The 15,399-nt window shown below is 43.1% G+C and overlaps 2 protein-coding genes across 3 annotated transcripts; both read right to left on the minus strand.

Moving 5' to 3' along the window:
* Nucleotides 1-573: 573 nt before the first annotated feature.
* On the minus strand, nucleotides 574-3,973 carry LOC307247182 (dehydrogenase/reductase SDR family member 4-like). Of its 2 annotated transcripts, XM_080023269.1 has the most exons (9): nucleotides 3,886-3,973; nucleotides 2,939-3,054; nucleotides 2,312-2,489; nucleotides 2,123-2,224; nucleotides 1,860-1,930; nucleotides 1,722-1,773; nucleotides 1,358-1,492; nucleotides 1,141-1,196; nucleotides 574-1,044 (listed from the first exon to the last, which is right to left on the minus strand). In XM_080023269.1, exons 2-9 carry the CDS (start codon nucleotides 3,049-3,051, stop codon nucleotides 930-932), a joined length of 822 nt encoding a protein of 273 aa, XP_079879395.1. In that variant the 5' UTR covers nucleotides 3,052-3,054; nucleotides 3,886-3,973; the 3' UTR covers nucleotides 574-929. The 2 variants fall into 2 exon arrangements, with proteins under 2 accessions (XP_079879395.1, XP_079879396.1); XM_080023270.1 differs by lacking the exon at nucleotides 1,141-1,196 and having other exon boundaries at nucleotides 574-992.
* A 5,650-nt stretch (nucleotides 3,974-9,623) lies between these two features.
* LOC307247545 (dehydrogenase/reductase SDR family member 4-like) lies at nucleotides 9,624-14,383 on the minus strand. Its single transcript, XM_080023711.1, has 9 exons — nucleotides 14,285-14,383; nucleotides 12,060-12,175; nucleotides 11,429-11,606; nucleotides 11,240-11,341; nucleotides 10,977-11,047; nucleotides 10,839-10,890; nucleotides 10,486-10,620; nucleotides 10,269-10,324; nucleotides 9,624-10,172 (listed from the first exon to the last, which is right to left on the minus strand). Exons 2-9 carry the CDS (start codon nucleotides 12,170-12,172, stop codon nucleotides 10,058-10,060), a joined length of 822 nt encoding a protein of 273 aa, XP_079879837.1. The 5' UTR covers nucleotides 12,173-12,175; nucleotides 14,285-14,383; the 3' UTR covers nucleotides 9,624-10,057.
* Between the last annotated feature and the right edge of the window lie 1,016 nt (nucleotides 14,384-15,399).

Genomic DNA, 15,399 nt, shown 5'->3' on the forward strand with positions numbered 1-15,399 from the left:
GGAGGAAGATGCTCTCCAGAGTGCCGCACGTTTATGCAGGTCAGGATGAATGGTCCTCACGATGGCTTGTCCCTAGAAACACAAAGCTGTGGCCAACTAGAGATGGTTCCATCTGCCTCAACGTTGAAGTGCTTTTAATGAAGGAATATTAAAGTTATCTATCCTAAGCTCATTATGGAATAATACAATGAAATGGAAGACTGGTAGGTGAAGCCTGCTTGAAAAAATATCACAAAATGTCATTGCTTGCTGTACTTTACATTGTCGTGGGGTCTTTTTGTGTGCATCTGAAATGTTTTTAAATTTAAAAGTGATCATTTGTTACTGATTCATCACACTAATCAATTCTAATCTTTACAATGTACGACAAAGCTTGGGGACAATGCTCTTGAGCTACACAAGAAGATTAGGGGATTAAGTGAATCTTGTTTCATGTACTTTCTGGTATTGTATAAAAATATTGTACTAAATAAACAATGAATAAATATACTCAACTGAATTTATTTTGTTGTTTATCAACAATATGAAATTTTTTTTTCAAATAAAATTTTACAAAAGGATAGTCAGCACCTTTTAACATGAAAATGTGTCTGATTTATTCACACTACAAAATTACCGGCCAAGCATTTCAAATTCCAACCATCAATCAGGAGGCAACCATTTCTTCCACATAAGCAACAGTTTAAGAATGAATTCTTCAACCCAAATGAAATATCCCTGTAGATTTATTATGAATATCAATATATTTTTTCATATATCTTTTTAATTGCAGGGCAAGTGATCAATCTTGGTATACCTGAATATGAGTCAGCCCTTTAGGATTACAAATGGTATACATTCATGTCCATTATTTCTTGAAATACTTGAAAGTGCTGTAATTTGTGTGTGAATACATGAAACGCACATGCTGAACATCGACTTCCAGCCAGTTAGAGTCTACAGCTCATCCCGCCGGTAGCTGTGATGGTCTCCCCCGTGATGTAGGAAGCCTCCTTGGAACACAAGAAAGCAATCACCCCGGCAATCTCTTCAGGTTCCCCGATTCTAAACACGAACACAGATATCATCAGTACATGCTTCCATGTCATTCAAATGCATTTGCTCCAATTCTATTGGGTAAATAATGTAAGTGTACTGTACCTTTTGATACAAAGCTTCTTCTTAAACTCTTCAATGATGTCCTTATTTTTCCATAACTGGGGATATTTAAATTATAAAAGTAAACTTCCAGTGATGAAATTGCAAAAACCAGGGCTTACAAATGATGCAGCCATATGAAGAAATGTGTGCCAAATATCGTTAAGCATTGGACAAATCCTGTAGAATACACTGTTGAGGTGTGTACGAGTCTACTCACGGGCATGCTGAATTGGGTCTTGATAACTCCAGGGGCCACACAGTTGACCCTTATGTTGCTCTGAGCCAGCTCTGGGGCCAGTGCCTTGGTCAACCCCAGCAAAGCTGTCTTACTCACACTGTAGGGACCAAGGGTCTAGGAGGGAAGAAACTGTATGACTTTCAAGACATTCAGGCAAGTTGAAGACAAACCGAGCTGAGTTGTGTAAGATAATACAACCAAGCGCAAACCATTGAAAGATGACAAAAAAACTTCACTGGTTAACTGTAAAAACAACATTTTGCAGTGTGTGCAAATTTGTGGCTACTGCCTAAAAGAACAATTTGATATTTCTTTAGATTTGAATAGTTCCATTCAGTTGTACCTGCACTGGTTGGTAACCAGTCACAGAGGACACAAACACCACACTTCCCCCTCTAAAACACAAGAGAGGAAGCTACAGTAAGAAAGCTCAATATGGTGTTTAGAAAATATTCGAATCAAGTCTCCTTTCATCTCTCACCCTCTCTTCTGCATGTGTGGCACCACCAGCTTGGTCAGTAGAAACGCTGATTTCACATTAACGTCCAGGATCTAGAGGCATAGATGAAAGAAGGAGCAGTTATCCATTGATCCTTCATATATTGGCATCGCCCAATTCACTTGTTGATAGAATTTCCACTACACAAGGTCAACGTGAAAAACGTAGTACATTTAATACATTATAAATACTGTAGAAAAGGCAATACTCCCGCCCACAGTATCAGGGCTTGGGTCTTTATGTACCTTATCCCAGACAGCTTCTGTGGAGTCCATGATGTTTCCAAAGAAAGGGTTGACTGCTGCATTGGAGACCAGGATATCCACGCCCCCGAAACGCTCCACGGTCTGCAATGACAAAGAAACGCTCTCACGCTATGGCATCGTCGACCCAAGTAGAGCCGACAACAAAAGGCCAACCAAATGAAGGCTCACCTTTTGGACCAGCTTTTCTCTGTCTTCACTCTTTCCGACATTACAGGTGGTGCCGGTCACGTCTATGTTCCCGCTCTGCAAAAGTGCCACAGCTCTGTCCACGTTGGCTTGATGCCGGCTGCTCACCACCACATGGGCTCCTCTCTGGCCAAGGGCCTGAGCTGTGGCCAGACCGATTCTGAGGAGAAGGCGAGACTATATCAAACACCAAAGATTAAGACAATTTTGGAACAGAATTAAATTCTGTCGCTTAAGGAATTGAACCAAATCTGCGTGACAGGAATGTACCACTATCAGATACAGTATCGGGGCAATACAAGGCTACAGTAAGGTATAGTGATAGGAAGTGAAAAGGGGGATTTGTCTTACAGGTACGTGCCCTGACTCAACGTCTCACCTTTTCCTCTGGGTTTTATTTCTTTTGACGCAAAAGACAGGAAACATGTCTTCAAATAATTATAATTGATTGACCCAAAACAAAGGCATATGTACATGCTGTTCACCAAAGTTAATGGGTGAACAGCATGCACATAAACTAGGACTGAGCATTGGCAGCATCAACTCAAAACAAGTGTTTGAACAGACATTGAGATGAGAGGCTCATTTTAACAACAAACTATGTCTTACCCATCTGTAGAGGCGGTAACTATGGCAATCTGCCCAGCAAGACTGCTTTGAGACATGCTTCTTTGGCCGAGGACAAAATTGGCCACGATGCACCTGAAGCCAGTCCTAAACATCACCTGAGGAATACAAGTTCCACCAGGGCATGGGGGTACTGGGTCAGAGGGCGCTGACGGATTGAGCTGGCTGTCCGTAAACGTAAGATGATCGATAGATTATTGATTATTTCTTGATGACGCCGAATCGAGCAGCCTATTTCCAGCATCTGTTTTAACGGTGCTTTCAAACTCCTTGGAAGTTTTAGACATTTTTGTCCACGCAGACCACCTCAAACCCATGTCTAGAGTAGTCAAACTACTGTATTTATAGCTGTCAAACCTGGACTAGATTATAATAAGAAGCCCATCTTGCATTTATCACAGTGTTTGATTTGTGAAAGTATTATTCTATTCGTTAAAATAAGAATAAAGTGTATTTTACTGTATTTTCCAAAAACAGAATTTTTTTAAAATATACCTGTTTTTTTTGTAGCCAGGGTGGAAAAAATACAGTCAAATCCACCTTGTTCTGGTTTTCCAAAATACAATAATACTTCCACAAATGTGAACACAAACTGTGTTATAAATGTAATATAGGATTTTTATTAAAATCTAGTCCAGGTTTGACAGTTATAAGTACAGCAGTTTGATTACTATAAGTACCAAAAAAGTTTAAAATTCAGCGGAATTTGAATGCACCATTAAACAGACGCTGTGAATCGTCTGCTCGATTCAGCATTAAATTGACTTGGAAGCTGCCTTCACCGTGGTTATTTCCTTTGGCGCTGGATTGTGAAATCGAATCTGAATTTTTACAAGAAAAGAAACACAGGAGTAACTCTGCATCGACGTATGAAAAGTTAATATGCATTTTATGCATAAATAATATTTATAATGTTAGCTTGACCTTACCCTTTAGGTCCAGAAAAGGATATTAATATGCTGCAGTCAGGAGATCTTTTAAAGGTTGAACATGACAGTCAAGAACGATCTAGTGTTTTTTAAAACAGGTAATACAGGTAAGTTCCGACTAATGTTGCATTCCATAACACTCGTAAAATTGTGCTTCCAAGCTCAAAATATATTCCATCGCCTCTGTTCTTGGTAAACATGAAGCCAGAGTAACTATATGTTTATTCAGCAAGCTGGTAACTTTGACTACAAGCATCCGCACAGGAGCTAAGGGTAATGAGTAATTTAAATTGTTTGTTGATCACAAAACCACACAAAGGGAACTTCCGGTAATCAGGTGTGTTTTCCCGGGACACTTGGGTCGGAGTGATTTGCTACGAAATTCCGACTGAAATGGCCGTTCAGTTGCACTTTTCCTAGTAAGAGGCTGGATTTTTCCAAGCTCCAACGTCAACGGAATGCGTGATAGTGTCCTTGTTTTCAAAATAAAAGCCCTATGTAGGGCTTTTCTTTTGATTAAGAATCATTATTATCATGATTTAATTATTATAAGCTAGTACAGTGAGCAATTGTCAGTAATCATTTCAAAGTTAAATAAGTAAATACATTTATGAATCAAATGGCATTCACAAATCTATTATGTATTCATATATATTCATGAGTTTGACATATAATTGATTAAACAATGAATAAGCAGTCGCCTTCAAGCGCTAAATGTTATCGACTAGTCTGCAAGTGCACTGCAAAAACCCACAATTGAAGTTTGTCCGAGGACCAAAGTGCCGGGCGGTCGCCATTGAGTCATGTTCATGTAGCATTGAAGATCAGCTCCAAATAGTCTTTCTCCTGCTGCAAATGTAATATGACCACACTCAAAATGAAGATAACTAATTTATTTTACTACCATCCATTCTGAATATGTTTGTCACCAAAACGCTGATAAGGAACCTTGACATCATGTCAAGTGATGTGCAACCTTTATGAAACGCAGGTGAAAAGTGTACTTAAATATTTTCAAGATGTGACAATGTGCCCAATACATTCACCAGTGGAGTAAAATCCTGCAGTGAGGCCTTTAAATATCAGGCAGAAATGTTTCCTTTGAAGTTTCTGGTAACCCAGCCACTTGACCAATTTTCTCCTGGGCCCTTGAGTGGGTCAAGCACCTTGAACCTAGAGCGCCTCCCTGGCCAAGTCAGTGATCCTGTCCTGCTATAAGAGGTCCACTGTCATTCCTGTTCCGAAGATCGCCTCTCCAGCCTGCCTGAATGATCACCATCCGGTGGCCCTCACCTCGGTGGTCATGAAGTGCTTTGAGAGGCTGATTAAGGATTACACCTGCGCCTCCCTCCCCCGTAACTTGGACCCACTGCAGTTTGCCTAGCGGCCGACCAGATCCACGGACAATCCGGTCTCCCAGCTACTGCACACCGCGCTCACGCACCTGGATGGTTGGAAGGGGGGCTAAGTGAGATTGCTGTTCATCGACTATAGTTTAGCTTTCAATACCACAGTCTCCACCAGACTGGCTGTCAAGCTGCGGGAGCGAGGACTGAGCACTCCGCTGTGCGCCTGGATCCTGGACTTCCTGTCAGCCCAGCCCCCGGTGGTGAGGGTGGGAGGCACATATCCAGCTCCCTCACCCTGAACACATGATCCCCCGCAGGGATGCGTCCTCAGCCCCCTATTGTACTCCCTGTACACACATGACTGTGTGGCCAGGTCCAGCTCCAACACCATCATCAAGTTTGCTGATGATAAGATGAGAAGGCCTACCGTGAGGCGGTGACTGACCTGTCACTCTGGTGCCAGGACAACAGCCTCCTCCTGAACCTCAACAAAACCCAGGAGCTGATTGTGGACTTTAAGAGAGGATTACAACTGAGATCGCACACACCGTCGGTGATCAAAGGGGCTTCTTTCGACAGGGTGAGCAGCTTCAAGTATCTTGGAGTCCACATCATGGAGGATTTAATGTGGACTACACACACAGACACTCTAGTGCGAAAGGTAAGGCAGCGTCTTAACCACCTCAGGCAGCTGAAGAAAATCAGGGTCTTGTGAGGATCCTCAAGTCCTTCTACTGTGGAGCAGTGGAGAGCATCCTGACAGGCAATATTTTTGCCTGGTTTGGGAACTGTACTGCTCAGAACAGGCGGGCCCTGCAGAGGGTGGTGCGTTCAGTTCAATGTACTACTGGAACAACCCTCCCCTCCTTGCAGGACTTATACACCAGGAGGTGTAGTAGCAGAGCCGCAGGATCATGAAGGATCCTCATCACCCCAACAACGGATTGTTCCAGCTGCTGCGGTCGGGCAAGCACCTCCACAGTTACGCAGTGACAACAGAGAAACTGAGACGGAGTTTCTTCCCGCAAGCAATAAGGACTGTCTGTACTGCATACTGTATTACTGTACTGGCTTACTGCATACTGCACTGTATTGCTGTTCTGTTCGGTGTTACTGTATTGTTGTGTTGTACTGTTATATATTGTACTGTATATTTCCACACACACTTTATTCATATGCACTTTACTGCACATATCTGTATATACAAATAGCCTATCCCATATACATAAGTCTATTCCCTTTACTTTTATTTTGTACCCCCACTCTGTATTACCTTTTTGTATATGTATATGTATATATATTTGACAAATAAACCTCTTGAAGCTTGAAATCTTGAATCTAGAAGTTGTATTGAAAGTTCACAACAATCACAGAAATGACTCAAGTAATGTGGGTATAGTAGCATCACTGCCACCTGCTAGACCCAGCGATTGTTTTAGTCATTTCATTTGTATTGAAGAATAGAACTGTATCCCTATTTTGACTCCTTTCATATTGCTCCTATTAAACAGAATCTGTCCCGTTGTACCAGGTAAAACCGGTTCTTGTGCAATCCCAGGTGATCAACCCGAACAAACATTACCACTGCTGAGGCTACAATCAGCTCTGTCCACGCCTGGTCCTCTAACTGAAACGGCTCATGTGTTTAACTCCCATGTTTAGAGTTCACTGCTTACGGACAATGAGGACTTTGTAGGAGATTCCGAAGATGAAGTGAGAGTGTGTATAAACATGGTTTTCCTTCTAAGTTTGTTGAAGGTCTACTTTAGCCAATGTGACTCAAGCTGCAGTCTATTCTTAGGTCTGGTTAGTTGGACCTTGTTCTTCCTCCCTGAGCTAAAACCTATGTCTCTGTCAGCTGTTTGGAAAGCGCTACTACAGGACCAAACCAATTTTGGATGGCGAGGCGGAATCTGCTCTCTCCCGGTAACGGACACAGATAATGGAGGAAGATGCTCTCCAGAGTGCCGCACGTGTATGCAGGTCAGGATGAACAGTCCTCACAATGGCTTGTCCCTAGAAACACAAAGCTGTGGCCAACTAGAGATGGTTCCATCTGCCTCAACGTTGAAGTGCTTTTAATGAAGGAATATTAAAATTATCTATCCTAAGCTCATTATGGAATGATACAAAGGAAAGGAAGACTGGTAGGTGAACCCTGCTTGTAAATACGTCACAAAATGTCTTTTTTGCTTGCTGTACTTTACATTCTCGTGGGGTCTTTTTGTGTCTCATTTTATCCAAACTCCTGGTCCAGTGTTGTCATGCTATCTTCCTTATAATGAGATTGTTAATGATTCATTTCAGGTCTTACAAAAAGCGTTGGAATGAATTTGTGGGGGTCACTAAACCCTTCCCACAGGTAAGGGTTTAGGGAGGGAGGTGGAGTCTTTCTGGTTGTGGTGTGCAGACATGGCAAGAGTTTTATTGTTAATTTCAATCTCCAGCATGCAGGCCACAATTATATACATAACTAAGTATTTATTATAATAATTGGGGATAATAGTCCTCTCGGGCACAGGAGGAATGGCGTTCTGCTCCTGGGCTGCTCACGAGTCTGTGCGCCAATCTCCTCTGTAAGACAAACAAATATGAAGAAAACTCCCAATCAGAGCCCGCACCAAACCTCCAATAGTAGCCGGCCAGCCCCAAGAACTGCCTCACCTCCTTATTAGTCTTGGGTCTTGGTGTGTTTGTGACCGCAATGGTTTTATCAAGCTGGGTTCAGACCAGGCCTTTGTCCAAGTGGTACCCCAGATACCGTACCTCCCACTGTCCCATGGCACACTTCTTTGGGTTGGCGGTGAACCCAGCCTGCCTCAGGGACTACAGCACAGCGCCCACATGCTGCATATGCCGCTCCCAGGTGTCGCTGTGAATAATAATGTCATCTAGGTAGGCTGCAGCATATGCTACATGCGGACGCAGAATGCGGTACATGAGTCTCTGAAAGGTGGCTGGGGCACTGAACAACCTGAATGGAAGTGTGCAAAAGTGGCATAAGCCAAAAGGCGTGGAGAGCGCAGATTTTTCCCTGGACTCCTCAGACAAGGGAATCTGCCAGTAGCCCTTGGTTAAATCCAGTGTCGTGAAAAAACAAGATGTACCGAACCAGTCAAGAAATATATCGACCCGGGTAGGCGTCGAAATTGGACACTACGTTCCCCCTTCAGTAGTCCACACAGAACCCGACTGACCCATCGGGCTTACCCACCAGCAAGATGGGACTGGACCAGTCACTTGTGGACTCCTCTATTATGCCCATGTCCAGCATGGCCTCTAATCCCGCCTGCATGATCTTGCGTTTGTGTTCGGGCAGGTGATATGGCCGAGAGTGCACATTCACTCCCGGTGTCGTCTCCACATGGTGGTGTATGAGGGAGTGAGGCCTGGCAGAGAGGAGAAAACATCAGAGAAGCGACACTGAAGTGCAGCTACGTCCGCCCTCTGGGACGGAGAGAGATGGTCACTTAACAGGGTCGCGGTGCGATCTGTGGCTTTTTTAACCCCCGGCCCAAACTCATCCCGCTCAATGACCGGCGTGACCAGAGCCACGGATGCCCCCTCCCTCCATTCTTTTAGGAGGTTTAGGTGATAAATCGGTGTCGACTCGTTTGACACAGCGAATTGACCTCATAATCAACCTCGCTAGCCTGCCGTGTGATCACAAAAAGTCTACTTTGGCCAATGTGACGCAAGCTGCAGTCTATTCTTAGGTCTGGTTATTTGGACCTTGTTCTTCCTTCCTGAGCTAAAACCTCTGTCTCCATCAGCTGTTTGGAAAGCCCTACTACAGGACCAAACACGACACCTACGTGCCAACCCTGCGGGAATTTTGGAAGCCTTGGATGGAGAGGCGAAATCTGCTCTCTCCCGTTAACGGACACAGATAATGGAGGAAGATGCTCTCCAGAGTGCCGCACGTTTATGCAGGTCAGGATGAATGGTCCTCACGATGGCTTGTCCCTAGAAACACAAAGCTGTGGCCAACTAGAGATGGTTCCATCTGCCTCAACGTTGAAGTGCTTTTAATGAAGGAATATTAAAGTTATCTATCCTAAGCTCATTATGGAATAATACAATGAAATGGAAGACTGGTAGGTGAAGCCTGCTTGCAAATATATCACAAAATGTCATTGCTTGCTGTACTTTACATTGTCGTGGGGTCTTTTTGTGTGCATCTGAAATGTTTTTAAATTTAAAAGTGATCATTTGTTACTGATTCATCACACTAATCAATTCTAATCTTAACAATGTACGACAAAGCTTGGGGACAATGCTCTTGAGCTACACAAGAAGATTAGGGGATTAAGTGAATCTTGTTTCATGTACTTTCTGGTATTGTATAAAAATATTGTACTAAATAAACAATGAATAAATATACTCAACTGAATTTATTTTGTTGTTTATCAACAATATGAAATTTTTTTTTCAAATAAAATTTTACAAAAGGATAGTCAGCACCTTTTAACATGAAAATGTGTCTGATTTATTCACACTACAAAATTACCGGCCAAGCATTTCAAATTCCAACCATCAATCAGGAGGCAACCATTTCTTCCACATAAGCAACAGTTTAAGAATGAATTCTTCAACCCAAATGAAATATCCCTGTAGATTTATTATGAATATCAATATATTTTTTTATATATTTTTTTAATTGCAGGGCAAGTGATCAATCTTGGTATACCTGAATATGAGTCAGCCCTTTAGGATTACAAATGGTATACATTCATGTCCATTATTTCTTGAAATACTTGAAAGTGCTGTAATTTGTATGTGAATACATGAAACGCACATGCTGAACATTGACTTCCATCCAGTTAGAGTCTACAGCTCATCCCGCCGGTAGCTGTGATGGTCTCCCCCGTGATGTAGGAAGCCTCCTTGGAACACAAGAAAGCAATCACCCCGGCAATCTCTTCAGGTTCCCCGATTCTAAACACGAACACAGATATCATCAGTACATGCTTCCATGTCATTCAAATGCATTTGCTCCAATTCTATTGGGTAAATAATGTAAGTGTACTGTACCTTTTGATACAAAGCTGCTTCTTAAACTCTTCAATGATGTCCTTATTTTTCCATAACTGGGGATATTTAAATTATAAAAGTAAACTTCCAGTGATGAAATTGCAAAAACCAGGGCTTACAAATGATGCAGCCATATGAAGAAATGTGTGCCAAATATCGTTAAGCATTGGACAAATCCTGTAGAATACACTGTTGAGGTGTGTACGAGTCTACTCACGGGCATGCTGAATTGGGTCTTGATAATTCCAGGGGCCACACAGTTGACCCTTATGTTGCTCTGAGCCAGCTCTGGGGCCAGTGCCTTGGTCAACCCCAGCAAAGCTGTCTTACTCACACTGTAGGGACCAAGGACCTAGGAGGCAAGAAACTATGATTTTCAAGACATTCACTCAAGTTGAAGACAAACCGAGCTGAATTGTGTAGGATAACACAACCGAGCGGAAACCATTGAAAAACTTCACTTTTTAACTGTAAAAACAACATTTTGCAGTGTGTGCAAATTTGTGGCTACTGCCTAAAAGAAAACAATTTGATATTTCTTTAGATTTGAATAGTTCCATTCAGTTGTACCTGCACTGGTTGGTAACCAGTCACAGAGGACACAAACACCACACTTCCCCCTCTAAAACACAAGAGAGGAAGCTACAGTAAGAAAGCTCAATGTGGTGTTCAGAAAATATTCGAATCAAGTCTCCTTTCGTCTCTCACCCTCTCTTCTGCATATGTGGTACCACCAGCTTGGTCAGTAGAAACGCTGATTTCACATTGATATCCAGGATCTAGAGGCATAGATGAAAGAAGGAGCAGTTATCCATTTATCCTTCATATATTGGCATCGCCCAATTCACTTGTTGATAGAATTTCCACTACACAAGGTCAACGTGAAAAACGTAGTACATTTAATACATTTTAAATACTGTAGAAAAGGCAATACTCCCGCCCACAGTATCAGGGCTTGGGTCTTTTTGTACCTTGTCCCAGACAGCTTCTGTGGAGTCCATGATGTTTCCAAAGAAAGGGTTGACTGCTGCATTGGAGACCAGGATATCCACGCCCCCGAAACGCTCCACGGTCTGCAATGACAAAGAAACGCTCTCACGCTATGGCATCGTCGACCCAAGTAGAGCCGACAACAAAAGGCCAACCAAATGAAGGCTCACCTTTTGGACCAGCTTTTCTCTGTCTTCACTCTTTCCGACATTACAGGTGGTGCCGGTCACGTCTATGTTCCCGCTCTGCAAAAGTGCCACAGCTCTGTCCACGTTGGCTTGATGCCGGCTGCTCACCACCACATGGGCTCCTCTCTGGCCAAGGGCCTGAGCTGTGGCCAGACCGATTCTGAGGAGAAGGTGAGACTATATTAAACACCATTGATTAAGACAATTCTGGAACAGAATTAAATTCTGTCGCTTAAGGAATTGAACCAAATCTGCGTGACAGGAATGTACCACTATCAGATACGGTATCGGGGCAATACCAGGCTACAGTAAGGTATAGTGATAGGAAGTGAAAAGGGGGATTTGTCTTACAGGTACGTGCCCTTACTCAACGGCTCACCTTTTCCTCTGATTTTTATTTATTTTGACACAAAAGACAGTTAACATGTCTTCAAATCATTATAATTGATTGACCCAAAACAAAGGCATACTGTATGTGCATGCTGTTCACCAAAGTTATGGGTGAACAGCATGCACATAATCTAGGACTGAGCATTGGCAGCATCAACTCAAAACAAGTGTTTGAACAGACATTGAGATGAGAGGATCATTTTAACAACAAACTATGTCTTACCCATCTGTAGAGGCGGTAACTATGGCAATCTGCCCAGCAAGACTGCTTTGAGACATGCTTCTTTGGCCGAGGACAAAATTGGCCACGATGCACCTGAAGCCAGTCCTAAACATCACCTGAGGAATACAAGTTTCACCAGGGCATGGGGGAACGGGGTCAGAGGGCGCTGACGGATTGAGCTGGCTGTCCGTGAACGTAAGATGATAGATAGATTATTGATTATGTCTTTACGACACTGAATCGAGCAGCTGATTTCCAGCATCTGTTTTAATGGTGCATTCATAACTCCTTGGACGTTTTAGATATTTTTGTACACGCAGACCACCTCAAACCCATGTCTAGATCTGTACTTATAGTATTCAAACTACTGTATTTATATCTGTCAAACCTGGACTAGATTATAATAAGAATCTTGCATTTCTAACACAGTGCGGTAGTTTCGCCGACCACACACCATCTAAGTTGTGTTTTCAGGGACCTCTGGCACAGAGACACAGATAACAGGGTTGTAGACACCAGTTTACTGTAGAGAGAGGGGTAGTTGGAATTCGACAGGAGCAGATGGACATGCGTCATGACAAGGGCTCCTCTCCTGTGTGTGTGTGAGGATGGGGGTTTTACCTGTTGCTCATTGGACCAACCAACGAGCAACAGGTGTACAGACACCCTGATCCTGGGCCCCAATTACCTAGACCCAGGACAGGTGTGCTTGCTCAAACCACACCATCCCCACACCACATACCCCTGACACCAAACTGAGGCCAGGGAGAAAAATCAGACTTTGACACAGGGTTGCGATACCTTAAAAGGACAGACTCTGACACAGCGTTCCTATACATTAAATAAACAAAACTCTGGACTCTGAAACAGGGATCCCGTACCTTAAACCAACAAATGTCCAAAAAGAACAAAAAAAAACTGGTCTCCTCTCAGGGGACCTGATCCCTCGGAACAGCATGGTCCATCAGCGATGTTCCCTCAGGGTGGCGACAGACTCCCCTCCTCCCTTCCGGGAGTGGGGCCTCGGGCTGCGGTGCTGGCTGGTGGAGCCGCGGCTGGACTTGGCTGTTGCGGGGGCTGCTTGGCGGGGTGGCCTGGCTTGCTGCATTGTCCCGGCGGTGGCTGCTGGGTGGAGCAGCTAGCTGTCAGCGGTTAGCAGTGGTGGTTGCTGAGACTGCTTCTCCCCTGGTCCTCCACTGTACACCCTGGATTCTGCTGCTTCGGGAGGGGGCTGCTGCTGAGTCCCTTGCCCCTACACCCAAGTGGTGTTTTCAGGGACCTCCGGCACAGAGACGCAGTCGATTGGGTTTCAGACACATAGTTTATTGTAGAGAGTGGGCTAGTTGGAATAAGCCCAGGAGCAGATGGACATGTGTCATGACAAGGGCTCCTCTCTTCAGTGTGTGTGGGGATGTGGGTTTTACCTGTTGCTCGTTAGACCAACCAACGGTCAACAGGTATGCAGCCACGCTCTTCCTGGGCCCCAATTACCTACACCTAGGACAGCTTTGACTGCCGAAACCACAACATTCCCACACAGTGTCTGATTTGTAAAAGTATTATTCTATTTGTGAAAACAAGAACAAGGTGGATTTTGCTGGATTTTCTCCACACTGGCCACATAAAACGAGGTACATTTCAAAAACTACCGTACTTATAGCTGTCAAACCTGCACTCGATTTTTATAAGAGGCCATATTGCATTTATCACCGTTTCTGATTTGTGAAAGTATTGTTCTATTTGTGAAAATAGGAACAAAGTGTATTTTACTGTATTTTCCAAATACAGAAGTTTTTAACATTTACCAGTTTTTTGTAGCCAGTGTGGAAAAATAGTCAAATCCACCTTGTTCTTGTTTTCACAAGTACAATAATACTTTCACAAATCAGTGTTATAAATGTAATATAGGATTTTTATTAAAATCTAGTCCAGGTTTGACAGTTATAATTACAGTGGTTTGATTACTATAAGTACAAGAAAAGTATAAAAATTCAGAGGAATTTGAATGCACCATAAAACAGACGCTATGAATCGTCTGCTCGATTCAGCATTAAATTGACTTGGAAGCTGCCTTCACCGTCGTTATTTCCTTTGGGGCTGGATTGTGAAATTGAATCTGAATTTTTACAAGAAAAAAAAACACAGGAGTAACTCTGCATCGACGTATGACAAGTTAATATGAATATTATGTATAAATGATATTTATAATGTTAGCTTGACCTTACCCTTTAGGTCCAGAAAAGGATATTAATATGCTGCAGTTGGGAGATCGTTTAAAGGTTGATCATGACAGTCAAGAACGATCTAGTGTTTTTTGATCCAGGTAATGTGATACAGGTAAGTTCTGGCTAATGTTGCATTCCATAAAACTCGGAAATTTGTGCTTCCGAGCTAAAAAATGTATTCCATCGCCTCTGTTCTTGGTAAACATGAAGCCAGAGTAACTGTATGTTTATTCGGCAAGCTGGTGACTTTGACTACAAGCATCCGCACAGGAGCTAAGGATAAAGAGTAGTTTAAATCGAATTTAAACGTGTTGATCACAAAACCACACAAAGGGAACTTCAGGCAATCAGGTATGTTATCCCGGGAGACTTGGGTCGGAGTGATTTGCTTCGAAATTCCGATTGAAATGGCCGTTCAGTTGCACTTTCCCAAGGAAGAGCATGGATTTTCCGAGTTCCGACGTCAAGGGAATGCAGCGTAAGTGTCCGTGTTTTCCAAATAAGGGCTTTTATTTTGATTATTAATCATTATTATCATGATTTAAAAATTAACGGATAGTATAGTGAGCAATTATCAGTAATCATTTTCAATCATTATCACTAAATATTTAAAAGATAAATGAGTAAATACATTTGTCGAACAAATAGCATTAGGATATATATTATGTATTCATATATTTATGAATTTGACAATAAAATTGATAAAACAATGAACATGCGTTCAATAATACGAGTTTTTCTACGTTTTATTTATTCTTCTGTTTTTTCAAACCTGCCGCTTTGCGAGCCTAAATATGGGCCACATCTACGAACGCAACGCAATCCGACCCTCCCAGCCAGATCCACAGCGCGAAGGATGGACATAACCGCCGCGCTTACCCCCACCCTGCGCCCTTTCTTTCCACGCCCGTGAAATGTGCGCAGGTCCGAGGAGGCGGAAACAACGTTGTCGCTGCCGGGAACGACTGAGCGCCGATGGTTTCACCTTTTTTTTTTTTTTTTTTTTCTCCTTCCTTCCCCCCAGTGAGACGGAGTGGAACCGCGCGGCTCCCGGGGCTCAACTTTCAGCTTCTTCGACGGCACCACACGAGAGAGGATTTTTTCTTTTAGGGACA

The sequence above is a fragment of the Zeus faber genome, assembly GCF_960531495.2.
Source record: "Zeus faber genome assembly, chromosome: 22".
NCBI lineage: Eukaryota > Metazoa > Chordata > Actinopteri > Zeiformes > Zeidae > Zeus > Zeus faber.